The 27,149-nt window shown below is 37.8% G+C and overlaps 1 protein-coding gene across 1 annotated transcript in view; it reads left to right on the top strand.

Moving 5' to 3' along the window:
- The window catches only part of abcb11a (ATP-binding cassette, sub-family B (MDR/TAP), member 11a), an 84,248-nt gene that overhangs the window by 50,434 nt on the left and 6,665 nt on the right, over nucleotides 1–27,149 (top strand). Inside the window, exons 12-27 of the mRNA XM_043693934.1 lie at nucleotides 816–929; nucleotides 1,027–1,137; nucleotides 2,291–2,416; nucleotides 3,667–3,870; nucleotides 7,018–7,188; nucleotides 7,717–7,918; nucleotides 8,041–8,122; nucleotides 10,483–10,603; nucleotides 11,511–11,669; nucleotides 11,750–11,854; nucleotides 12,638–12,799; nucleotides 16,498–16,701; nucleotides 16,793–17,034; nucleotides 17,129–17,285; nucleotides 21,110–21,307; nucleotides 21,403–21,609. Of these exons, the coding sequence (XP_043549869.1) occupies nucleotides 816–929; nucleotides 1,027–1,137; nucleotides 2,291–2,416; nucleotides 3,667–3,870; nucleotides 7,018–7,188; nucleotides 7,717–7,918; nucleotides 8,041–8,122; nucleotides 10,483–10,603; nucleotides 11,511–11,669; nucleotides 11,750–11,854; nucleotides 12,638–12,799; nucleotides 16,498–16,701; nucleotides 16,793–17,034; nucleotides 17,129–17,285; nucleotides 21,110–21,307; nucleotides 21,403–21,609 (2,565 nt within the window). The remainder of the gene's footprint in view (nucleotides 1–815; nucleotides 930–1,026; nucleotides 1,138–2,290; nucleotides 2,417–3,666; nucleotides 3,871–7,017; nucleotides 7,189–7,716; nucleotides 7,919–8,040; nucleotides 8,123–10,482; nucleotides 10,604–11,510; nucleotides 11,670–11,749; nucleotides 11,855–12,637; nucleotides 12,800–16,497; nucleotides 16,702–16,792; nucleotides 17,035–17,128; nucleotides 17,286–21,109; nucleotides 21,308–21,402; nucleotides 21,610–27,149) is intronic.

Below are 27,149 nucleotides of genomic sequence, written 5' to 3'. Positions count from 1 at the left end.
TCAATGTGTAACTTTTAATCAATCGTTTAAAGCAAGAGTTGTTTCAGATTTATTTAATTATATCTGGATATGCTTCATTATATTTCAATTGTCTAATTGACTGCACAAGTGTTTTTGACTCAAAAGTAATGAAATCTTACATGAATTTTTCCAATCTGTTGCAGTCAGTCTCCCTCAAATTGTGCTGAGAACCATTGAGTATCCAGAGTACCTGCCTGACACAGGCATTAAATTACAGATCATGCAAACTGGCCTCCAAACATTGTCTCTCCAAACTTGGCAGAGCAAACATGTGGAGCGCTTCATTCGGTTTTACTAGTTTATGGTGGCCAACCACTTCCTTCATTGAACTCCCCACAAGTTGGTGATTATCCTTTTTATTTCTGTGGTACCAAAAAATGACTCACCTTGCTTCATAAAAGTATGCAGGCTGTTGCTTGTCCTGCTCAGCTCCTCAATCTCTTGCAGCAGTTACATGTGGGCTGGCTCAACTTCAGAAATAACTAGAATTCATTCGATCCTGATTGAAGGCTTGAATAACATTTGAAGCTTCCAGATTGTGTGAAAGTGAGGCCTGAGGCTCAATTTGCAGTGAGCATCAGTTCCGGTTATTCTAGTGCACGCTGTAGAGCGATGTTTATTTCATGTTGTGTCTGAGCACTACACAAATCTCTCAATGAAATTAGATTAGTGTAATGTTCATCAATTTAAATAAGAATAACTTTTAATGCTAGTTACTTTTACAGATTTATTTTCCTATTTCGTAAATATTCAGAGGATAAGGTTCCATTTATAAATGGTTTATTTTATCTTAGGTGTTTCTGGGAGTACTAGTAGCTGCTATGAATCTTGGTCAGGCTTCTCCTTGTTTGGAAACATTTGCCTCTGGCCGTGGTGCCGCTACAAATATATTTGAAACAATAGACCGAGTGAGTTCAATTATTATTATTCAGGTCTTAAATCAGAACAAAATCTTATGGACTCAGCAAGCTAGATTAATGAATGAACTTTTGTTACTTGTCTTAGGAGCCTGAGATTGACTGCATGTCAGAAGAAGGATATAAACTGAATAAAGTAAAAGGTGATATTGAATTCCACAATGTGACCTTCAATTACCCCTCCAGACCAGAAGTTAAGGTATTTAAATCACGCACTTTGTTTAGTGTGTTTTTTCACAAAATCAGTGATATATTGTTTGCAATCATGGTGAAATAATTACTGACGCAAGGATCAAAATAATTAACTGTTCTTCATGTAAACAGCAGGAGAACAGGACAATAGTCATTCAGAGAATCCAGAATAGACAAACAGGAGGCTGGAAGAACACAGCAAGACAGGCAGCATCAGGAGGTGGAAAAGTCAATGTTTTGGGTATTACTCATCTTCAGGACCAGATATGTGTGATGGGGGACCTACAGCACTGAGTTTGTGTCTGAAGGAGGCAGAAAATTTCTTCAAAGTGAGAATCCTTTGAAAAGACTTTGCAATGGTATAGACTTAGCTATGGACAAAAAAAAACTACAGATGCTGGAATCCAAAGTAGACAAACATGAGGCTGAAAGAACACAGCAAGCCAGGTAGCATCAAGAGATGGTGAAATCAACATTTCAAGTCTAGTCTTCAGGACTAGAAGTGGAGGTAGAGGGAGCTACAGCACTGAGTTCACATTTGAGGGAGGCAGATAAGTTCTTGAAGTTAGCTTCTTTTGCTGAGACTTCACGGTGGTATAAACCTAGTTATAGCCAAAAATACTGCAGATGTTGGAATCCAAAGTAGACAAACAGGAGGCTGGAAGAACTCAGCAAGCCAGATATAATCAGGAGGTGGTGAAGTCAATATTTCTGGTGTAACCTGTCTTCAGGACTAGATGTGGGGAAAATGGAGCTACAGTTGAGAGAATTCAGGGCTACTACCTCTAACATACATGACACATTTTTTCACTTTAATGTTCTTGACAGGTTATAGTGGGTGCATGGTCTGTTTGGACAAATGACCAAATCACTGCCGTCCATAGCATTCTCAAACCAGTGAGCAGGAAGTGTATGATAACATCTTTGATTGTTCTTCCACAGTCAGCATATTCTCACAGCATTATGAATGTGCTAATTCCTATAATGCTCATTAATAAAATTATAAACAAATCAATATTTAAAGACACACCATTATTACAGATCTACTCTTTGATGGCATATACATGCCCACATAAATGATTAATTTGTTTTATTTCATGCAGTTTATAACTTGTCTTTACTCTAGTTTTATGCAGTTGTATTGTACGTACAATTCCCAGATTCTTGATCGACTTAGTATGGTGATTAAAGCAAGTGAAACTACAGCCTTTGTTGGTCCAAGTGGGTCTGGTAAAAGCACAGCAGTGCAGCTCATTCAGAGATTCTATGATCCTAAACAAGGAATGGTACGTTTTTAAATTGTTTGATTAAATCATAAATGAATAGAAAATCACATGTATATTTGCCTGTCTATTATCATATAGATAATATTTCACATAGTTTTCAGCCATAGTCACTTGGAACATTATAAGTTGCAGAATACACCATGACTTTTTCACATGTAGAAGTTCACTTTCTACTCATGCTTGCAGTATGCCATTTAAACACAATTTATTTTCTCAGATTACTAATTTATTCCTACACTTCCTGGTCTTGTCCTTATTCTGTGGCTAGTTTTCCACTGTACAGGTGTCAGTGCAGCATTTCCAGCCACTGATTTACGATCATCTAATTGCATTTTCCTGTATTTGGGTTGTTATCATTCATCATTTATATGTCAAGCTTAGACATAAGGTGTAAGAACTAAGAGCAGCTAAGTAAGAACAAAATAAGAATTCCCTGATGGCATTTCAAGGCATACAGGCCTCGTGAGTTTTATATACTTGAAAAATTGAAGATTTCTCAGACTGACAAATGTAAGACAAGGTAATCAGATCCAATAGCAATGCAGAGTGAGAAGTATCTTTTACATTTGCATTATCTTACCTTTTCTGTGGTGAACATAAATTAGAAATTAATGGTTCTATCTGTAAAAATACATACTTCCTTTCCCAACCAGTTTTCATTTAACTGAACATGAAAGTCAAACTGTAAAAGTTTCATTCAGATGTGGAGTTGTTCATTATCTGCTGAGAATGTGAACATACATCCTAGGATAATTACCTAATGAAATACTGAGGGGGTTTTGCACTGTTTCAGATGGCATAGAAGTAAGGCCCCATCTGAGTAAATGTAAAAGACTCCAAACAATGACCTTGATTCAAAAATAATTTATTTGCTGTTATGTATAATGTGATATCTTGAAGGTAGGAGTGGTATTGCAGTAAATGCAAGTAATTTCTTTTTACAAAACAACAATCAGCTAATGAATGAATAAATGTTGGGATGAGAAGAGGATCTTATATTAGTTTACATTTTACTTACCAAGTTGCAACTTGTGTACTTATTATGCAAAATTAATATTCAAAACTTTATGCATATTTATGATTAAATTTGGATCATCTCATATTCAGTGAAGTAAATATTCATTTTTATTACTAAAAACAGTATTAATATCTATAGATCATATTTGAAACAATAATATTACATTAAATTATCTTAACTACATAATGCATTAATGACATTGTGTTGTTACAAATTTGACTTGTTCTTGCAGGTCACTCTGGATGGTCATGATATTCGCTCTCTGAATATTCAATGGCTACGTTCTTTGATTGGAATTGTTGAACAGGAGCCTGTCTTGTTTGCTACCACCATTGAAGAAAACATTTGCTATGGTTGTGACAATTTGACGAAGGATCAGATTATCAAAGCAGCCAAGGAGGCCAATGCATATAACTTCATTATGGATCTACCTCAGGTAACATCTAACAAGCACTATTGGCATGTGGAAGAATAAGTATTATCCAGTCATGTAGTAGTTTAATGGGATATATCCCAGGCAATGAATTGAATCTTACCTTATCCTTCATTCCAAATTGTAAAGAGCAAGTGTAGATGTAAATATTAAATCTGTATTGAAGATAAAAGCAGTCTCTCAAATAAAGAACAGTAGAACCTTTAGTTAATAGGATCATAAATCACTTTTCCTTCTTGCTTGAGAGACTATTTCAGCACAACTCTTACATAAATTGGATATGAGGGTATGTTATCACTACCCTTACATGATGTTATTCTAATTCCTTCCAGAAGAGGGATACATTAGATTGTTTTAATTGTAGTGAATATATTGTAAGTGAATGTTCTATAATATAGAAAGTGAAGAACCAATACACTAACAATCACTTAAATTATATTCAACTGACTACAGTTATTAAGTTCCCTGATATATTTTATTAAAGATATTAACAGAATATATTATTTCTTGTATTAGGTTCATTCTATTATTATGAATGTTAGAAACAAAATTCAATAAAATTTAGACGAGTCCACCAAAGCTGGAAACAAGACAATTTATTCTACGATCTTGCAAGAAAGGACCCCAATTGCAGAAAGCAATTGAAATGATGATTATTCAAACTACTACACAGTTATACTTTTGAGCTGCGTGAAGTCACCTCTCCAGACTCCTGCATTACCCAATCTCTCTTAGTATTTTGCCTCTACCCATCTATGCTCCACGCCCATTGCCTCCTTCCCCAGGTTGGCAACCTTCCTCTCTGTAAGTGCTGACACACACATTATTTTGTCAACAGTACATCAAGATTTGGTTTAACATTTTGTATCAATTCTGCTGGTACATTCCATCCTCGGACATTTCATTAACTTGTGTCATTTTGTATAGCCCAAGCATTTCGGTTATCTCAGCTTTTTGCTGAAAACATAATTTTTAAAAAGAACTTATTTGCTATAATAATTACACACCAAAGTTAGTATTTAATTAACCACAATTATACACTGAAAAGTAGAGATACTCTTCCCTAAATATCTGCAGAGTTAATAGTTCTCTTGCTGTACCCCTTTTCTGTATGCTTTTTCTATATCTGCAAAAACAACACTTCTCCCCATTTCTAACATGAATAAATGAGGAGAAGTGATCAGCTCCTCTCTTTTAAAACTCCTCTTAGTAGATCACAAATATAATAAAACAGAAATTTCTGGAAAATCTCAGCAGGTCTAGCAGCATTTGTGGAAAGAAACCAAAGTTAATATTTCAGAACCAGAGGCCCTTAAATATTTTCATTTGTTTTTAAGCAGACATCTATCACACTGTCACACTTTAACTGAAGATTAATTCATTCCATTTTTAAAAAGGTGTAAATTCCAAAGTTTTACTGAGTGAAAAAAGGGGAATTTTATTAGCCTAAAAAAACAATAAAATGTGACATCAACCACACACAAAACAGGTAACAATCTTAAAAAGAATGGGGATGTCCATTCAGACACAAAAGTACAGGTCACCACTGTTAAAGTTCTTTGAGTATTTGGAATGTTGAATTTTAAACTTGAGTCCTAACTGTTCAGCTGTCACTTTGTTTCTTCTGCAGTGGTGAAAGTTGTAGATCTTGAGTTCTCAGTGAGTAGTTGTTGTTCTTTATTATTTAATCACCAGGGACTGGATTTTGAGGTCAAGAGAGGAGGGAGAGAAAGGAGCTTTCAGTATTCTTGCTGCTATGAGTCCATGTTGCTTTCTCTCTCTGTGCTGCTCAAAGCTACTGACATCTGGTTCATTTTAATAATCAAAATGTAGCTCCATCATCTTTTTTCAAATTGAATATTCCACAGATAATCTTTCATCTCCCAAAGCATGAATTTGTCATACAAGTGTCAATAAAACAAGTGTTGCAAACTTGTTGACATCTCAATGAGTTTCAGGGACTCTTGATTAAAGTGGTAATTCTGATGCAGCCAGTTTCATTGTGTTTGTGCTTGTCAAATGATCGCAGTAGTTATTTTAAATCATTAATGTCCATAAGACCATAAGTTAGGACTCCATCTTAAAACTATTTTAAGTCCATGCAAGTCTCAAGTATTAAAGTCGTGACTTCCTTTCAATTATGACAATATATTTTGGCAATAGCCAAGATAGTTTTGCAGCCTAGAATATTTGAATAATGTACCGTGTTCTGAAAACAAATACCTGTTCTATTAAATTTAATTGTTGCTGACTATATGAATATTTTTCCAAATGCTTTCCAAAGATTATTAAGGGTGGGGAAACAATGAGTAGAATCTACCCATAGTGGTAGGGAACGTAATCACAATGAGTTGGGTTCAGGAGATAAACTACCTCTTGTTGGCACCACAAGAACTAGATTCTGGTTGGGAAGGCCCAAACTGCACCTTCCTCCTCTGCTATCAACTAAGGCCCTTACATGGTCAATTAATAATTAACTCCATTCCCAGTAGATGAGAACATTGGCAGCCTTCCTAACATGTAAAGCAGAACAGACTGCTCATTGGGTTGTGGGGGCGAGGTGGTTTTGGGTGCTCCAATCTAGGAATAATCAGAGCATGGAAAGATGTCAATGTTTGGTTGCTGAAAGCCAACCCCTACACTTTCTTGCAACCCACAAGCCTCCCTCTTAATGTGACCCCCACCCTGAGTCCCTCCTGATAAGTGATTAACAGGACCAACTGCTCTTGCACATCTGCATTGCTGCACTTTCAGCAGTCCTGCATCTCATGGGGTGCTGTGGCCTGTAATTGCCTGGAACCTGCAGGCAAGGCAGAGCATCGCTACCATAGGAAGTGATCCAGCACTAATATAGCAAGATTATCATTTAGGTGCCTGATAGACAAAGAATACGCTGGATGTACCTGTCCATGTTAGTGATCGTGGTCATGGTGATTCTGGTAGTGGTGGTGGGTGAATGGGTGTGATGGAGGGTTTGGTAGCATTTGCAAAAACCACACTTGAAAACAAAATTAGAAGATTCTGCCCAATTTTCCAGCTTTTACCACAATTTACGTTGTGTAAGTGTTCAACTAAGTACATATACCATTCCTAAAGATATCATGTTTGAATATTGCTACTTCTAATTCCCAACTCATTTAATTTTTTCAGAAATTTGACACCCTCGTTGGTGAAGGTGGAGGCCAAATGAGTGGAGGACAAAAGCAACGCATTGCTATTGCTCGAGCTCTTGTCAGAAATCCCAAAATTCTGTTACTAGACATGGCAACTTCAGCACTAGACAATGAGAGTGAGGCTGTTGTTCAAAATGCATTGGATAAGGTACATTTTTATTACAAAAATACAGAAAAACCATTAGCTGATATCTCTTCTTAAAGCTACATTAGCTTTTGAGCTTCCCTAGGTCCTCTATTCTTGTGAATCTGGCCTTTATTGAAAACGTACCTAGCTCATTCCTCTTCATCCTGTTGTCAGTGGCTGCATCTTCATCAGCTTTGACTTCATTTCCACGACTTCTCTCCCCAAACCTCTCTGTCCCGTTTACTCTGTACATTGATCTCTTTGATCACATTTTTGGTGAGTAGTCTTCATTAGTCATGTCTTGTCTTGATGGTCTTTTATCTTTATACTTTTCAGAAACATGTTTGGATGTATTTCAACTTTAAAGTTGTGATTTAAAGGATTATTGTTTTTGCTGATGTTCTTATTGTTGTTTTGTATGATTGTTTGACCAGTTCCTGTTGCTTTATATAAGTTAACTAATGAAGTAATTAATTATATTGAATTATTATCTGAAAGAAACTAAATTCAGAATTTCTGAAAGCATGTTGAATTCATTCCTCTGCAAAGGTTCGGTTAGGTCGAACAACGATCTCTATCGCACATCGATTGTCCACAGTAAGAAATGCAGATGTGATAATTGGCTTTGAACATGGAAGGGCTGTAGAACAGGGAAAACATGCAGAACTACTCGAAAGAAAAGGGGTTTATTTCACCTTAGTAACTTTACAAAGCCAGGGAGATAAAGCTCTCAATGAAAAAGCAAGACAAAGTAAGAATTTTTTTGTGCAACAATTATTTTCTTTCATGTTGAAAACAAAAACAATGATTGATTAATTTTCTATTGATGAGTGAACTATTTTTGCTAACTTGCCATGCTTACTTATTTCTTAGTGGCAGGAAACAGTCCTACTGAAGAGCCAAAAATTGAAAAGCAACAGTCTTTTAGAAGAGGGAGCTATCAAGCAAGTTTACGGTAAGAAGAAAACATTGTACCATGGGCACCTTGGAACAAAATTTTTCTTAGTTTTTAAATAAGTGCACACTGAGGGAACATTATTTCCAGAAATCACTAACAAAATTTTATAAGGGACCAGATTGCCATTTTAGGGCACATTACGTTTGATTGGTCATTTCTAAGCTCCCTGGCAACTGTAGTTTGATTCAGCTCTACTATTGCAGATCCGCTTAAGTGCCAATACCTCACATGTGTTTTACATTCTAAATAACATTTCATAATGCATGCAGGTAAATGGATGTCAAGCTACGCTTAGTGAGAGCATTCATATTTTTGTCTCGGTATCTGTATTGAAACATTTCAATGCCAGTTGCTGAAAAACATTTCCTCCCTCACTGCGAGGAAATGTTGCCAACAATGGCTGGAAATATCCTCAGGGCAATAATTGATGACACACGCAACTGCACACGTGCACTGATCCAGGCATGTGCATGCACACAATTCCAGACATTATGCCATCACATTAAATACACATGTGACATAATTGAAAAGCGTACAAGCTTTTGAAATGGGGTTCAGTGGCAAAGAATCAAGGCACGGATGGAGTCGTGGATAGAGAATGGAGGGAGAGAATCAGGGTGGTTGAGTGAAGAGCAAGGGAGATGAATGGGGGGGTGGGAGAGCTCGGTGAACTCCCTACGTCCTAAAACCCATGTCCCAAAACCCATCCCCTTCCCCCCCAACTCTCCCAAAATGTTTTAAAGTGCAGATGGTCTGGTGTCAGCAAACACAGCCTATTCTGGCAGACATTTATGGAAAGATTGATGGGATGGAATGACAGGGTACCTCTGATGGGGGAGATCAAAGAGACATAATTTTAAAGTTAGAGCTATTCCTGTCAAAAGGATACAGTACCAGAATTTGTAAGTTTCAGGTGGTCAGTTTTTTACATGGACCAGCCAACAAATAGGGTTCCATGACAACAATGTTCCCATTAAAAACAGGCTGGCATTAAGACACCATCTGGCCTCATCAAAAATCTTTCTTTGAAAAGATGTACTTTATTACCTTATCCATTCTGAACAGCATCCAGCAATCCATTGAAGAAGGCTGCAATTATTGAGACCGCAAGCAAAACACTGAGGGCACAAGCCCCATATATGTACATAAGCAGTGTCTGTTACCTGTATCATTGATGGAACAGACCAAGAAATACCAAGAATGTTTCCCCTCACTTCTCCTTTTCCCTCTGCCGTTGATGTTAAACCACATGATAACATCATCGTGTACATGCAAAGTATAGATACTGGCAAACAAGGAAGCAACTTGTACCAATATCTCCAAAGATTTTCTTTGATCACGGGGAGATCAGTAATGATTCCAGTTATCACCGAGCCATTCCAGGAGGGTTGGCAATACTATCCATGAGTCATTTCATTATTTCTCCAAAGATTTCCCTTTCTGAAAATCTAAAGTAAAAACAAAAAAAAAGAAACTGCTGGAAATTCTCAGCAGATCAGAAAACACCTTTAAGGAATAGAGTTAATGTTTCAGTTTGATGAATTGTTTCTAATTCTCTCTTTGCAAATGTCATGCGACTTGCTAAGTATTTCCAGCATATTCTACTTCATGAAAAATTTCTTTCTCATGACCTCACCAGGATTGCCACTGCCAGGCCCTTTCACACCTGCTGCATGCAATAAAATGGAGAAAAGACCCTTGATTTTCCTCTTCTTTATGTTAATGCCATTACCTGGGGTCACCTAGAGAAAGATTGCAGTGGAACTGTGCTGAAGAGAACTGTCCATTCCATCTCCAACAATTAGACCACTGAATTTCCAAACCCCTGCTAAGTCCCATTGGTGGATTCTGATTTACAAGCTTTAGGATATGCTTACTCCATTTAGGATTCATTCCAGCTTTCACCACTGCCCTTTCACTTTTCAGAAAAATCTTGCATACAATGTAATTCTTCTACTCTTGGCCTTCTGTAGTATCTTTGGACTACTGCCTACTTTAAGTTAAGTAGCGATTCAATAAATAAAGCAGAATGCTAGGAGATGATGCCTCAGTTATGCATTATAAAGCATTCAAGCTTTACAAAGGAAAATGTTTTCCTGTAACTTCCATTTACAGGCTGTATGCATCAAGAATGATTTTACACAAATGCACATTTTGGCACAATATATATTTGTATCTAATTGACTTTAACTTTGTTTGTATTAAACAATAGAGAGAGCTCAATTTGACAATGATAATAATAATTAGATAAATACTTTTTTTCTTAATGCTTTCCAAATAAACAAATTGAACTTTTTGCTATTTTAAGATACAAATTGAAAAATGTAACTGTATTAGAATCTATTAAATATCTGCAGATCCTCAATTCGCCAGCGTTCCAGGTCTCAGATGTCAAACCTACTCTCCAATTTGTCTACAACTGGAGATGTTGCTTCAACAGCCCGTTGTTCCTCTGAGTTTCCTGGTGGTGAAGAAAAGGTTCAAAATTCCATTTATTTTCTGTGAAATCCATTGCCAATTACCTGATTTTAGATTTATTATTTGAACAGAAGGAAAGTCACTCGTGATTTTAAGTTTACAATAAAAGATTAATGATCAAGTGTTCTAGGAGAATAATTGTACTGGCAATGAGCAGAGTACACAATAAATTTATCAGAATCCAGCAAGTCTATGCATACATTTCTGTTATGTCTTATTCTGTGATGCCTTGGCATCTCTCCTAAAGTACATGTCCGAGAACTGGACACAGTACCATAGCTGAGGCAAAACAAGTGTTTAATACAGGTTTATTTAATTTCCCTGCTCTTGTACTCTATTCCCCTACTGGTAAAAGGCAGGATTCTAAATGCTTCATTAACTACTGTACCAACCTATACTGCCATCATCAATGATTTCCGTCCATATACTTTCAAATACCTCTATTCCTGTACCTGCTTTTGAATTGTATTATTTATTTTACATAGTCTGTTTACATTCTTCCAACCAAAATTAATTACTTCACAATTTATTGAATTTAATTTGACATAATAACTTCTCTTTTTGACACTGGTTTTCTATAACCTATGCATTAGTTTGACAGGGAATATACAAATCTTAAAGTGAGAATTTAAAAATTATCAAATATTTCAAATCGGCTTCAATTGTCCTTCACTTAAAACTGAAAGACACTCAAGAATCAATGGCATTTCAACAATTAGATGGGTTTTGATTGAATTCACAATAATTTTCAGCAAATTATACAATTTTTATTGCCAGTACAACACTCTGCTTATTCTATCACATCGTAAAATTTTATTTTTTTTAAATAGCTGCCATCCTGTAACTTGTCTATATATTTAATTGGGACAATTTAATTATGATCTAAAAGAATTTTTTTTACAATAAGGTCATAGAGGAGGAGGAGAATATTAAGCCTGCACCAGTGACTAGGATTCTGAAATATAATATTGCTGAGTGGCCATATATGTTGCTTGGTTCATTTGGTGCTGCTGTTAATGGTGGTGTCAATCCAGTCTACGCAGTGCTGTTCAGTCAGATACTTGGGGTAAGAAGCTTTTTTCCATTTTACCGTTCGGTCAATTTGAATAACACAATCCAAAATAAATGTCTCATTTATTTCTCCAGACATTTTCCATACAAAATGAAGAACAGAAAAGGAATCAGATCAATGCAATATGCTTATTTTTTGCCATTGTTGGAATGGTATCATTTCTGACACAATTCCTACAGGTATAAACATATTTCCTTATGATAATGTATTGTTTTTTCAATTCTGACTATTCCTGCTGATTTTTTTTGTTGATCCCATTGATCTTTCATGTTTTGTGGCCTCACTATCTGCAATAAAATCTTCAGATCAGAAGTAGTATAGGTGAGGGGCAACTTTTTAATGCAGACTGGTTCATGTGTGGAATGAACTTTCCAAAGGAAGTGGTGGGTGCGGGCACAGTTACAATGTTTAAAAGACATTTGGATAAGTATATGAATAAAAAGCGTTTGGAGGGATATGGGCCAAGTGCAGGTGGATGGGATTAATTTAGTTTGAAATTATGGTCAGCATGGCCCAGTTGGACCAAAGAGTTTGTTTCCATGCCATATGATTCTACAACACTATGACTCTCAATGCAAGGACAGGTTCCGGCTACTTCACCCCACCAAGATATTATAATTCCAAATTTGAAAAATGATATTTGAAACTCATGTTTAGCATGTCCACCATTGATCAGACCCTTGAGCAGAATATGAGCAAAACAATCAATTACTATTGAACTTTAGGCAATTTTGTATTTTCAATTCTTTCTCAAAGGAATGTAACATAATCCATCCAAATTAACACTAGTTAGGAATTTGACATTTTGGATGAGTAATTTGCATCCCATTCGATCCCTGATCCATATATTGATAACCTTCCATTGTACCATGTAATTTTCCAATATTTTTAATTCTGTCCTGCATTGCTATTATAGTCTGTATATTCTTTTCCAAAATTGGTTTATTTTATTTTTTGTATAGTATTACTTTTTCGCCAAATCTGGTGAAAAACTGACACGAAGACTACGGAAGTTAGGTTTCCAAGCAATGTTAGGACAAGAAATTTCCTGGTTTGATGACCACAAGAACAGCCCTGGGACGCTAACAACAAGACTTGCGACAGATGCTTCACAAGTTCAAGGGGTAAGTTAATAATTTCTGTCTGCAATAACAAAAGTATAAAGAAAATCATAATAAACATTAGAGAAGGCCAAAACGCTACAAGGTCTACTTCATGAGTTCATGATTTTATTGATTAGTAAACTGATCAATGAATAACCTCAAATAAGGATGAGATTAGGTGATTGGCGGACAATGCATGCTTATAGTCCAAAGATCGTTGTTGGCATTAGGCCAATGCTATTTAATGCCTAGCTTCATTAGTCTGCTGCCATGGCTTACAAATTCTACATGATTGCCCTGTATTATCTGTATTCAGGTTGTAAGTTTACAACCTGAACATCAACCTGAGCTATAAATCTTCTCAAAGATTGCACTGTTTGTATTGTAGTCATAAATAAAGCAATCAGAGATCTTCAAGTAAATGGAATCCATGTACCATGTCTGTGATGTAGAATGTCATTGCATGGTGTCAGGAATGGGATCATTGCTACATGGTGGCAGTGATGAAACCACAGTGCACTACATGACATACAGTAATGATTGTTTATTTTAAAGTAAAATAGCAAAACAAATCAGATGGCCATACAGGCTTGTAGACCAACGGACCAATCAGAGAATAAGATACAACAGCAATCTAGAAGTTCTCACAGTATAGAAAACAAAATAAAATGAGGTTTAATCAAAAATTTAAATTCACAGAATCACAGAGGTGTTATGGCCAAGAAGAGGGCTATTCAGCCCATTATGTATGCACCAACTTTCTAAATGAGCATGTTGACTTAGTGCCATTCTCCTGACTTTCCTCATGCCCTTACAAATTTACCTGTTCAAACAATCTTCTAATGCCCTCTCGAATGCCTCAGTTATACCTGCCTCAACGATACATCTAAGCAGTGAATTCCAGACACAAAATACTCATGGTACAAAAATATTTTTCTCACATCTCATTTTCTGTTTCAGAAAATCACTTAAAATATCTATGCCCTCTAATTTTCAGTCCTTTATCATGGGAATACTTTCTCCCTATCAACTCTTTGCAGGCCTCTCTTAACCTTCTTGTCTTAAGGAGTATAGTCTGAACCTCTTCTATCCATCCTCACAACTGAAGTTTTTCCGATCTGGAATGATTCTAATAAACCTCTTTGCACTCCCTCCAATGTGTCCACATTCTTCCTAAAGTGTGGTGCCTAATACAATGCACAATATTCCAGGTGACATCTTGGACTGTGAGTATATCTGTGATGACCAGTTTCGTAGAACTAGCCAGCTGATTCAAATGTGTACTATCTCAATGGCTATTTAAAATTTGAAGGGCCATTGGGAATCAACGGTATACTGAACAAAGCTAAGCATGTCTAACTTCAAACTAAAAATCCAAAGCAAAAGCAAAAGCAGAAAGCTGAGCAGAATATTACTGAAAATACATATGAAATTTTCCATTGAAATCTGATTACTGAAAAAAATCCTACATATCAATAGTGTCTGAAAAAGGCAAAAGGACAGCAGAGAGCTGGTCACTTAATTCACTGGCATGAACTGGAAGGCCACAGAACTTCTACCTGTGTTAAATGTTTTAAGCAAAGAATGCAGCTAAGTTTCAGAGATCAATCTGTTGAGAACTAGTTAAAGAAGCTATGGAAGTACTGATGGGAATTGGTGAGAAGGGGTTACACAGAGCCAATTTGTCAGGTTTATTTGAAGACAACCAGAAAGACCCCACGAGGAAATGGGAAGTCCTAGAAGATAAGCTGCGTGTAAGAGCTGCGTGTCCTACTGGCCGACAAAAACATGAATCATTGGAGTTTGTCAGTCAATGCCCATTACAAGGGCAATACATGCAACATTTTAGAACTGAACTGTCAGAGTGGATAATGAATTCATGATTGCCTCTACACTTCTTGAGGAATTCTAAAAAGATCTGTTGGACAAAACAAAAAGTTGCAGAATTGATTCACTGTCAACAGATGGAAGTAAATACGAAGTCCTTGTAGAAAACACCTGATTCGGCTAAATCTATCAGTGTGGTAACCAGATCATAAAAATCAAACAGGCTGTTTGGTAAATGCAATCTGTTGCACACACTGCAAACCTGTCCTTCATTCCAAGCATAATGCAGAGCATTAGGTACCAAATAATACCTATACAAGAAATCTGGCTTCAAATGGGTAGCCAGAGGCTACAACGGGTCACAGCCAAACAGAAAACAGGTGGATCAATATAGCAACAGCGGCAAGGAAGAGGCCAGGGATCTATTCACCGCAAGACAAACCCATGACAAGATCAAGAGTGGAACCAAGGGATGGGCAATAGAAGTAAAATACCATGGATGCAAACTCCACACAAACAGTCTGTCCCCATGTTAATAATGTTTAACTCTTCTATTCTTCCTGCTGCACCCCACATTACCCCAGGTTAAATGGTCTCACCAAGTGAGTGGATTGCACTGTTAAATTACTTATATGTGTCATTATTGGAAGATCTAGATTATTATTCACAATAGTCCAAATCAATAGTCCTAGATCTCTGTGATAAATTTGATGCTTCTCCTTTCTGAATAATTTCTGCCAGGAGAGAATTGAGATTTCTACAAGGTTACTAGTACAGATACCAGCGGCATGGATTGGAAATTCACACATTATTCAAAGGTTGGAAAATCATTGATAGTGCATTATTAGCACTGCCAAGAAGAAAGTGTTCCCCAGCACTTAAGACTCTTGAAATTGCTCTCAATAGCAAAATATGACTTAACTGTGGCAAGGGATCAAGCTTTAATTATAATGAAATAATACAAAAACATGAGGTTTGGAACAAACTTTTATAGTGCTCTGCTGTAAAATATCATGAGTTCCTTTCCTGCAAGCTGCCCAACCTTTCCATAATTTTAGGGATATTGAACAAGGCCTCATGCAAGTTTAGAGCCGAAAATGTGTTGCTGGAAAGGCGCAGCAGGTCAGGCAGCATCCAAGGAGCAGGAGAATCGATGTTTCAGGCATGAGCCCTTCTTCATGCCCGAAACGTCGATTCTCCTGCTCCTTAGATGCTGCCTGACCTGCTGCGCTTTTCCAGCAACACATTTTCTGCTCTGATCTCCAGCATCTGCAGACCTCACTTTCTCCTCATGCAAGTTTAGGCTATTTAGTGCTCAATTAGGGAGTCACTTGCTGCCTGGCCACTCTTTTGTGGCTGGCAGGAGGAAGTTAGTTTGGCATATCTGTTTGTGGCTCAGGCAGAAAAGAGTACGAGTGTATCTTTCACAGACCTCCTTTTCTGATCAGAAGCATCCTTCTGCCCTGTTGGATGCCTGCCACCCTACTGCCTGTGCATCATATCCCCCTAACACGCCAAGTGGCTTGTGGAGTTTAAATTCAGGTAATAAAATCTTGAATTAAAAGCTAATCTCTGGAGATATGACCATGACAATTATCATCACAAATCCATTTGGTACACTGATGATCTTTAGGGAAGCAATTCTTCCATCAATATCTAGCCCGACCTATATGTGACTCCAGACCCACAGCAATGCAATCAAATCTTAACTGCTCCGTGAAATGGTGGAGCAAACTGCTCAGTTCAAGGGTAATTGGGCAACAAATGCTGTCCTTCATAGTGACAGCCCCATCCCATGAAAAAATTTAAGAAGTTATGTAAATGAACTGGTGTTTATGTTGTATCATGGATGCAATTCTATAATGGGTTTTCTATTGTTTTTCTTTCTTCAGGCAACGGGATCTCAGATTGGAATGATAGTGAATTCTCTTACCAATATAGGAGTGTCCTTGATCATCGCTTTCTATTTTAGCTGGAAACTAACTTTAGTTATACTCTGTTTTCTACCTTTTCTGGCACTGTCTGGTGCCCTGCAAGCTAGAATGTTAACAGGATTTGCAAATCAGGATAAACAAGCCCTTGAAGTTGCAGGCCAGGTATACTTCAGTTTATTGTCTTTTTTGATACATAAAATTTTGTCTAATTCCAACAATCATATTCTCAATTCATTACTTTCTTAATCTTTAGATTTCCAGTGAAGCCCTGAGTAACATCCGAACAATAGCTGGCTTAGCAAAGGAGAAAATGTTTGTGCAATTGTATCAGGCACAGTTAGAAGCCCCTTACAGAGCTGCAATTAAAAAGGCGAATGTTTATGGCTTATGTTTTGGCTTTTCCCAATCCATAATTTTCTTGGCCAATGCTGCATCATATAGATTTGGTGGTTATTTGGTTGTTGCTGAGAGCCTTCATTTCAGCATTGTATTCAGGTACAATTACCATATTTTAAAATTAAAAAAATTGTATCATTTGTAAGTCACAAAGTTTAATAGCTTTAAATTCAATCATGTTACTTTATTTCAGAGTTATTTCTGCCATAGTAACCAGTGGTACAGCACTGGGAAGAGCCTCGTCATACACCCCAGACTATGCAAAGGCTAAAATAGCTGCTGCACGCTTCTTTCAATTGGTAGATCGCGTTTCCAAAATCAACATCTACAGTGATGAAGGAGAAAAATGGGTATTGCATGAATTTTCATTCATAGCAAGCTAAGCTTTAACTTCAGAACGATGATGCATCATGTTAATAAGTTTCAAATTACCTATTTTAAATATAACATTTATGCTAGTTTGATGCATCAAGGAACCAAAAACTGAAGGTAAGCCTTTTTTAAAAAATTGGCTGGCATTGCAAACGTTATATGATGGACCCTCTCCACAGCTCATCTTGATGCAGAACACATTTGATAGATTGCTGCAATTATCCTCTTTCTTGGAAGTGATCTGCAGGAGTAAAATCAGAATAGCTGGAAAAACTCAGTTAGCCTGGTAGCATCTGTGCAGAGAAAGCAGACTTAACATTTGTGATCTACAGAGTCTAATTTGTCTAATGTGGTTGAAGGAAACGACTTAATAATCTAAGTGGCTCTTGCCTTGAAGTTTTAAACCGGGTAGGCAAATGCAATGATGTACAAGTGACCTTGGTGAGATGGACATTGTTACTAAGATTATGAAGGAAAACTTGATGTTTGGTGTCATTCTTCCTGGTCCAAAGCTGTTTCCTCACTTGAGTCCATGTGATGTTGTCATTCAGTCAGTGCTTTATAAGCTCCTCAACATTAAAGCTTTCAGACCCTTACACTCTTATTTATGTAACATCAAGCAATCAAGTGATTTATGAAATTAGTTAACAATTCTATATAAAGTAACAGAGACTGGAGGCAATGACAAAACTATAACACTCTCTAGGAGTTGGACAATTGAGGAATTTTATGTAGTCATCATAACACTGATGTTGTGTTGAAGTATATAAGTCACTGAATCCAATAGTTTTGAGGACTTATGCCATTTGTTAGCTAATATGACAGAGTTCATACTAAATGTTTTCAACTATGTTGTGTTACAAGTTATAAAGAGAAATGATTGTAAGTAAGTGTTCCTTCATATGGATAATGCATTTCTTTCATCCAATTCCTAAACTCTGTTCTTGAGAATCTTCAGTAAAGGAATCAATAGACAAGCAGACTGCTTGACAGAAAGATTGGCTGGTGTGTTTAATAATAGAAGTAGATATACTTTGCACAAAGAACTGATTGTGAATTCAGTGCAGTTAAGGAAATGAAAAGGTAGTTGGGGCATGGGAGAATGGGGTTTTATCTTTTACCCTAATCAGATGCAAATTCAGAACAGTGAGCCTACTATGTGCTTAAAGCCAATGTCTGATGGCTCGAACTCTTTTTCAGACCGTGCCTCATTCATGGACATAGGAAGAGGAGAAAGTCACTTAATTCGTTGAGACGTTTTTGCTATTCAATGAGATTGTGGATGATCTGTGCTGCAATACCATGTGCTTACCCTGTTTAAAACTTTAAAGGGTTGTCCCTTCACTCTGAGGCTGTGCCTTCAGGTCCTAATCTCTCCTACTAGGGGAAATATCTACCCCACATTCTGTAAGTTTCAATGAGATCCCCTATCATCCTTCTAAACTCTATCAAATACAGACCCAGAGTCCTCAACTGCTTCGCATATGACAAGTCCTTTATTCCTGGGTTCCTTCTTGTAAACCTGCTTTGGACCCTCTCCAATGCCAGCACATCCTTCCTTAGATCCAAAACTACTCACAATCTTCCAAATGTGGTCTGACCAGAGCCTTATACAGTCTCAGCAGTACGTTCCTGCTCCTGTATTCTAGCCCTCTCAAAATGAATACCAACATTGCATTTGTCTTCCTAACAGCCAACTGAATCTGCATGTTAACCCTAAGAGATCCTGAACTAGGACTAAGTTCCTTTGTTCTTTAGATTTCCAAAACCGTTTCCCATTTAGAAAATAGTCTATAACTTTGTTCTTCCTACCAAAGTGCATAAGCTCACAATTTCCCACAATGGATTCCATCTGCCACTTCTTCGCCCACTCTTCAGGCCTGTCCAAATCTTTCTGCAGCCTCCTACCTCCTCAACACCACCTGTCTTTCCACCTTTCTCTGAGTCATTTGCAAATGTAGCAACAGTGCCCTCAGTTCCTTCGTTCAGATCTTTAATGCATAACTGAATGGCTGTGATCCCAAAACTGATCCCTGTGGAACTCCACTAGTCATCAGCTACCATCTTGAAAAGGACCCCTTTATTCCCTCTCCAAACCTTCTGCCAGTCAGCCTGTTCTCTATTCAAGCCACCACCTTGCCCCTAACACTATGGTCTCTTATCTTATTTAGCAGCCTCTTGTGTGGCACCTTGTCAAAGGGCTGACTATGTCTTCGGTCTTCTGTTCACGTTTAAGACAGACTACAATTAATCGGTTACTCTACTCAATAATGTATTTCAATGCTATGGAATTAGTAAAGATACTGAGAAGAGTCCACAGATTTAGTTTGAGAGATTTGAAATTTAACTCTAAACTGAAAATGTTTAAGGCAAAAAACAGATTTCGCATTGTCTTACATTCCTATAGCAAAGCCTGAACAAGAAGGCATACATTTTGGCAAGATCATGATGATCTATACTTCACTGACCACTCACCTCTACAAGAAGAGAGCCTTCTACAGATTAGACCAGTTATTCAAGAGGCGTAGAATCATAGAATCCTAGAACCACTACAATGTGGAAGCTGGCCTTTTGAGCATCGAGTCGATAGCAACCCTCCCAAGAGCATTGCACGCAGACCAACCTGCTATCCTATCCCTGTAACCCTGCATTTCCCATGGCTAATCCACCAAGCCTGTACCTCTTTGGACTATGGCAGGACATTGGAGTACCCAGAAGAAACCCACACAGATATAGAATATGTGCAAGCTCTACACAATCACCCGAGGCTGGAACAGAATCCAGGTTTCTGGCACTGTGAGACAGCAATGCTAACCATTGAGCCACTATGTCCCCTAGAAGGTGGTCCAAATAACAAACTTGTATCATCTAATGCATTACATGCTACTATAAAGAATTTGAGTAAGCATGGAGCGGTTGAAAGCATTGGTGGACAATATATACCACAACATCTCCTCTCTTTAGTTCAACCTGTTTAGGCACGTGTCTGGGCTAAGATGAGACCTGAACCTGGGCCTCCCAGGTCAGAGCTTAAAAATGTGTTGCTGGTAAAGCGCAGCAGGTCAGGCAGCATCAAAGGAGAAGGAGAATTGATGTTTCGGGCATAAGCCCTGATTCCTGAAGAAGAGCTTATGCCCGAAACATCGATTCTCCTTCTCCTTTGATGCTGCCTGACCTGCTGCGCTTTACCAGCAACACATTTGTAAGCTCTGATCCCCACATTTGCAGTCCTCACTTTCTCCTCCCAGGTCAGAAGCAGGGACACTGCCAATGTGTCCTCAACAGCCTCAACATTGAGAAGCTGAATTCCCAGCCACCTTGGAAAGAGATAAGAACAAGATTTGGTTAACCAAACTCCATATTAATGCATTCACAAGGCAAGTTTGGGATTGGGTACCGAGGAGGAGTGATAATCATTATCACAATTTAAGCTCCAGATCAGAGACTTGGAGTCACTGATCATGGAGCTAGCTGCATTACTCTGGTAGGGACTAGACAAAAGGTGTGATGGCCAAAGGCAAGGTCAAAGGTTTACTTTATGATCCTGGCATGCTCTCCTGTACCTTACGACTCATCAGGAGCATTCCAAGAAGTCCTTACTTCTTAAGGCAGTCTAGCCTTCCTTCTGCAGCTGAGTTCCTGAGCCCAGGAAAATCAATGAGCAATGTTACATTTAGATTTCCAATTCCAATTTGAAAGCCTCATTTATATATGATAAAGAAAGAATTGACAAGTCATAATGAATTATCATAACACTGTTTCATTTTCAGGCACCTGACTGCATCTAAATTTTTTTTAACAGAACAACTTTAAAGGTGAAATTGACTTTATTGACTGCAAATTTACATATCCTTCTCGACCGGACTTCCAAGTTCTAAATGGCCTTTCAATTTCGGTTATGCCTGGGCAAACACTAGCCTTTGTTGGCAGTAGTGGATGTGGAAAAAGCACCAGTGTGCAATTGCTTGAGCGGTTTTATGACCCTAATGAGGGAAATGTGGTGAGAGATTATATTCTATTCTAATCTGTTGTGTCTACTTTTAAAAAATGCCCTTCGCTTAACTAACTCCTTTTTATTTGTTTCATTAATTTCAGTTAATTGATGGCCATAGCATAGAAACTGTAAATGCTGCCTTTTTAAGGTCTAAAATTGGAATAGTGTCACAGGAGCCTGTACTTTTTGACTGCAGCATTGCAGAGAATATTAAATATGGTGACAACCATCGTCAAGTCAGTATGAATGATGTAATTGCAGCTGCAAAGAAGGCTCAGCTCCATGACTTTGTGATGTCATTACCAAAGGTATGGTTTGGAATTGTATGTTATTTCTACTATATAATGTGCCATGTGCTTTGGTAATAATGTGTAATGGGATCATCAGAATTGTATGACAGCTGCAAGTTTCCCTGATTGTTCAATTGACAAAGTCAGCATTAAATTAAGATACAACAGTAAGAAGGCTGCCAATTCAACTCCCAGCATGAGTTGAATTAGCTGTTTCAGCATCGCAGATGTAATGATCTCATAAAATTATGCTGCAGAATGAGGTAATTTTACTCTCTAGAGTAAAAACTACTTAGTCCCATTCCCCTGCCTACTCCCTGTGGCTGCGCAAATGTTTTCTCTTCAGGCGTTCATTCAATTTTGTTTTGAAGACCTTCAATTGAATCTGCTTCCACCACACTCAGGCAGTACATTCCAGACTCTAACCATGAACTGTGTTAAAGCATTATTCCTTATGTTGCTGTTACTTCTTTTGCATTAAAAAGTAGTCCTCTGTTTTTTCAGTCTTCTATCAATTGAAAGTTCTCCTATTCTGAGCAGATCCCACATGAGTTTAAACTCCTATATCAAATATCCTCTTAATTTTTACTTATCCAAAGAGTACAATCCCATGTTCTTCAATCAATCCATGCAGAGGGATAGCCACTTTTGTGTATTAGTTCGCATCTGCTTTCCAGATAATGTTACTGGCTGCCAGCAATGTGAAGAAGAGAGCTAAACCCTGTAAGCCTCACCCTATTTGTACACAATCTCTCTGTGCCGTTACAAAATACCCACATTTTAAAAAGTTAAATCTGAAATTAGCAAATATAAAATTCTTCTTGAAGCTTGTGACCAGCATGGTTACTGGTCAGCAAATTTCCCTCTAACAATTGTTTCCACTGCATGGAACTAAGGTCCATGAATGGTGGTAGCTTCCAGAGTGGAAAATCAATATGTTAGGACAGGGACATATATCGAACCTCCTAGAGGTTATGTATCCTTGTAATCCATGGGTAACATTACTTGTCAATACACAGCGGAGTCCCAAGAAATCACTACATTCCCAAGCTTGATTCATTGAAACTACAGTAGCGCCTCGACTTACGAACTTAATCCGTTCGGGACCCGGTTTGTGAACCGAAACGTTCGCGAACTGAATCAATTTTCCCATTGTTCAGATATTTCCGGAGTCTTTTCTCTTTTTGTCTCTTGGAGGTTGGAGATGCCACAAGGAAACGATCCATAGAAACTTGTTTTTTTCTTTGTTGCAGAATTTTCCAAAAATGGGACATCACATTGTCATTTAAAATGTTCACTGCTCTGTTGGTCATAGTTTTATTAGGGTGATGCCTTTCAACAAAAGCCTGCACTTCACTCCATTTGCTACAAATGTCTTTGATTTGAACACTTGATACATCTTCCCTCTCTTCTTCCTCCTCTTCAGAATGCTCCTGCTGCATAACCTTTACCTGCTCCTGTTGCAATTCAATAAGATCTTCGGTGCTGAGTTCTTGTCTGTGGTCCTCCACCAGCTCCGCCACATCATCCTTGTCAACCTCAAAGCCCATATTTTGGCCCAGGGTCACAATCCCGTTCACTACATTTACTGATGTCTCCTCCTCAAAACCCTCGAAGTCTCTCTCAGGTACACTAGCTAGCCAAAGTTTCCTCCAGGCCGACTGTAACGTACAGAAAGAGACCTCATTCCATGCCTTATCAATAAGGCTTATGCAGTGGAGGATATTGAAGTGGTCCTTCCAGTACTGACGAAGGGTCAAATCTGTGTTGTTGGTGACCTTCAAACACCTCGCGAACAGAGCCTTGGTTTATAATTTTTTGAAATTTGCAATGACATTCTGGTCCATGGGTTGGATGAGAGGAGTGGTGTTGGAAGGAAGGAACTTTAGTTTTATGAAGTCGTATTCAATGTCCAAGTCTTCTCCCACATTTGGAGGATGGGCAGGAGCATTGTCCATTACTAGAAGACACTTAAGTGACAAATTATTTTTTCAAGATATTCCTTGACAGCTGGTGCAAAAACTTCCGTCAACCATTCCATAAAAATCATTCGCATGACCCAAGCCTTGCTATTCGCCCTCCACATTACCGGGAGTTTAGCCTTCAATACATTATTGCGTTTAAAAACGCGAGGATTTTCAGAGTGGTAGACTAATAGAGGCTTAATCTTGCAATCCCCACTTGCATTCGCGCACAATAAAAGCGTTAATCTGTCCTTCATTGGTTTGTGGCCCGGTAGTGCCTTCTCTTCTTGGGTTATGTAGGTTCTTTTCGGCATTTTTTTCCAGAAAGTCCAGTTTCACCACAGTTAAAAACTTGATGTGAGACATAACTTTCATCTTTGACAAACTTATTGAATTCCTTCACAAAGTCCTCCGCTGCCTTTTCGTCTGAACTAGCTGCTTCTCCATGCCTTATTACACTATGGATTCCAGTTTGTCGACGAAATTTATCAAATCAGCCTCTGCTGGCTTTAAATTCTTCAATGCTAGCAGTACTTGTACTCGGCGGTTTCGCCAACAAATCACGGTATATGTGTAGAAGCTTCTCACAGATTATAGTCCCGTTAACACTATCTCCAGAAAGCTCTTTTTGATTTATCCAAACTAATAATAATTTTTCAACCTCGTCTAACAATTTAGGCCTTTGCTTTGTTAAAATAGTCACTCTTTTAGCCACACCAGCTGCCTTAGTGCCTCTTTGTTCTTTAGGATAATAGATAGTCGATTTCGCTATGTTGTACTGAATAACGAGATCAGATACGCGAGCACCATTCTCGTGTTTAGCTATTATTTCCTTCTTCGTTTCCACAGTAATACGTTTAGGCTTCTTAACACCACTATCACGACCACTTTTCACTTTCTTGGGAGCCATAATGAGGGCTAATTTGATGCAAAAAACAAAAAAAAGCGTAAGAATGCTTGGACGTTGGATGTTCACAGCGTGTGCGCCAAAGACGAACTGACTGAGATCACGCGGGGCCCGAGAACTTTAGCATTCAAAGTGTGCGTAGCAAAGCAGAACAATGATAATGAAACGAAACCACGGGCTTTTTGCGTTCATACGTACGTTGAAGCAAAATTTTACGTACAGTCCTGTTCGTAAACCGATTTGTTCGTGAACGGGCTCGTTCGTATGTCGAGGCGCTACTGTATTTCAACAATGCCCCTTCTGCCATGTGTAAGATCAAATATTTTCAAATTCATATGGACTGCATTACATCCACTGCACCAGGCTGCATCTGCTGATGCTTTTGCAGTAGTAGGAAGAAAAGATAAAGATTATGTCCATAATTCGCACTTATGCATGCAAGTGGCATGCAAGGAAGGGCTGGTATTCAGTAGAAAGAGATGTTACATAATTGTGTCACAGATCGACTTTTTGAGTTCTATTTGTTTCAGTACAGGCTTACATCCTGAAATTTAACTTGAATATTGCAAGCAATAAAAACGCCAACAGCTACAAATAGAAATAGCAAATGATTTCACACTATGGAAACTATGGAAAAACACTACTGAAGGATGGCTTGATTTTATTTAGCATGTCTATGAACACATGATACCATATTGGTCTTTTTGGGATGAGTTAGATGTCCCCTGAGAAGTCATTTTTCAAAGGAAGGGACGTCATCATATGAGAAATTTTGTGACCTGATATTCTTCAACAACTACATTACTCAGACATGGCGGCACATTGAATGAGAAGGCTCACAAGGGAATCTGCATAATTGCCAGATATTAACAGTGACACTGAAACTCTTGTCAAGAATTGCAAGACATGTCAAGTATATATGCTACTTCAAAGAACCACTGTTACATGAAACACCTTTCATCCTGGTCCAAAATCACATCCAACCTTCATCACATCCACTGTCAGCACTGATCACTTTACCAAGTGCCCCATTATTAATCAATTATACGACATGTCCAATGCGACAATCGCGCACACCCTAAGGTCCACTTTTAGTTTATTCAGCACCCCTTGAGTGCTCAATACAAATAATGGTCTGCTAATTATCGGTAAAACATTCAAAGAATAAATAGAGTATTGATCACACTACTTCTTCCCATCATATCCAAAGTCCAACACATTGCAAATTGATATTTGTTATGATCCCAGCTGATGTGATTACTGAACAGGTCAAATTCCAAACTGAAACCTGGCTTGATAGATCACATTTAGTTTTGTTTTGGCTTTAAATTATAGCTTTTGCTATAATCTTGGTTGTGTGCTGATCAATGGTTTTGCCAAATCATCCCGAGTTGTTTGTGGTTGGTACTACAAAATGTTTGCTGAAAGGAGAGGCATGGAACATAAGCATGCGATGTTGTAGATTTTGTTTTAACAAAAACACAGATTTATTAACCAAAAGAAGATAAAATAGAGTACACCAAATTATTTACTGATAACACAACTTCAAGGAGTTTTAAACACACAGTAAATGTATAATCCCCAAACACTCCTTTACACATTCCCAAAAATAAATCTCTTGTGCAGAAGCCAAAAAAGCATCCCTTTTACAGGGCTCATAGCAGAGAAATAAAGTATATTCCTAACATTTTATTATGCTTAAGGTAAGTATGACTTTGACTTCTAAACTGGAAATGACGATAACTTCTTCCTGGAATTATCAGACACCTTAGTTTAAACCTCAGCGTCAAGTAATCTCTTCATGTTTTCATCCCAAAAATTTGGTTTGAGACTATCACTAACTCTTTATTCTAAGTAAGGAGATCTGGTTTTGCTATTTTCTCCCTTTCTTAGGAGCACTGCTCTATACAACCACCACTCTCCAAGGACTTCTCAGAACTGCCTCAAAACAATGTAAAACTGAAAAGAAGAGTATTTTCCTTTAGGCTATGGGTGATTCCTCAAACCTTAAAAAAAAACGTAGTCTAGAAATTTCCAAAACTTAAAGCTCAATGTTTACTAGCTAAATCATGAATCATCCTAAGGTAAACAGAAAGCATTTGTATTGCCAAAGGAGCTCTCACAAACTTCTTACAAATCAATTATTAACTTCTGATAGACAAAAAGCCAATATGCCACTAACCCAAAATTCAAAATCAAATCTTAAAATAAATATTACATACAGACATAGGAAATCTGAAAGGTTATATCACATGTTTGACAATAATCATGATTTGGAGATGCCAGTGTTGGACTGAGGTGTACAAAGTTAAAAATCACACAACACCAGGTTATAGTCCAACAGGTTTAATTGGAAGCACACTAGTTTTCAGAGCGACACTCCTTCATCAGGTGGTAATGGAGGGCTCGATCGTAACACAGAATTTATAGAAAAAATTTACAGTGTGATGTAACTGAAATTATACGTTGAAAAGTTGATTATCTGTTAAGCCTTTCATCTGTTAGAATACAGTGATAGTTTCACTTCTTTCATGTGTAAATTACAAAACCTTTTTTTTAAAGTTGCATTCTCGGGTTAGCTGTTAACAATGGTGATAGCTAGACAATATGTTGAAGGTGTTAGCCCCCTGTGTTCTCTGTCTATGACCTGATGTTTAGATTGATTCTAATGTAAAAAAGTGAGATAA

Source organism: Chiloscyllium plagiosum, chromosome 7 (genome assembly GCF_004010195.1).
Source record: "Chiloscyllium plagiosum isolate BGI_BamShark_2017 chromosome 7, ASM401019v2, whole genome shotgun sequence".
Classification (NCBI taxonomy): Eukaryota; Metazoa; Chordata; class Chondrichthyes; order Orectolobiformes; family Hemiscylliidae; genus Chiloscyllium; species Chiloscyllium plagiosum.
This window is presented reverse-complemented; position numbering and strand designations above follow the sequence as displayed.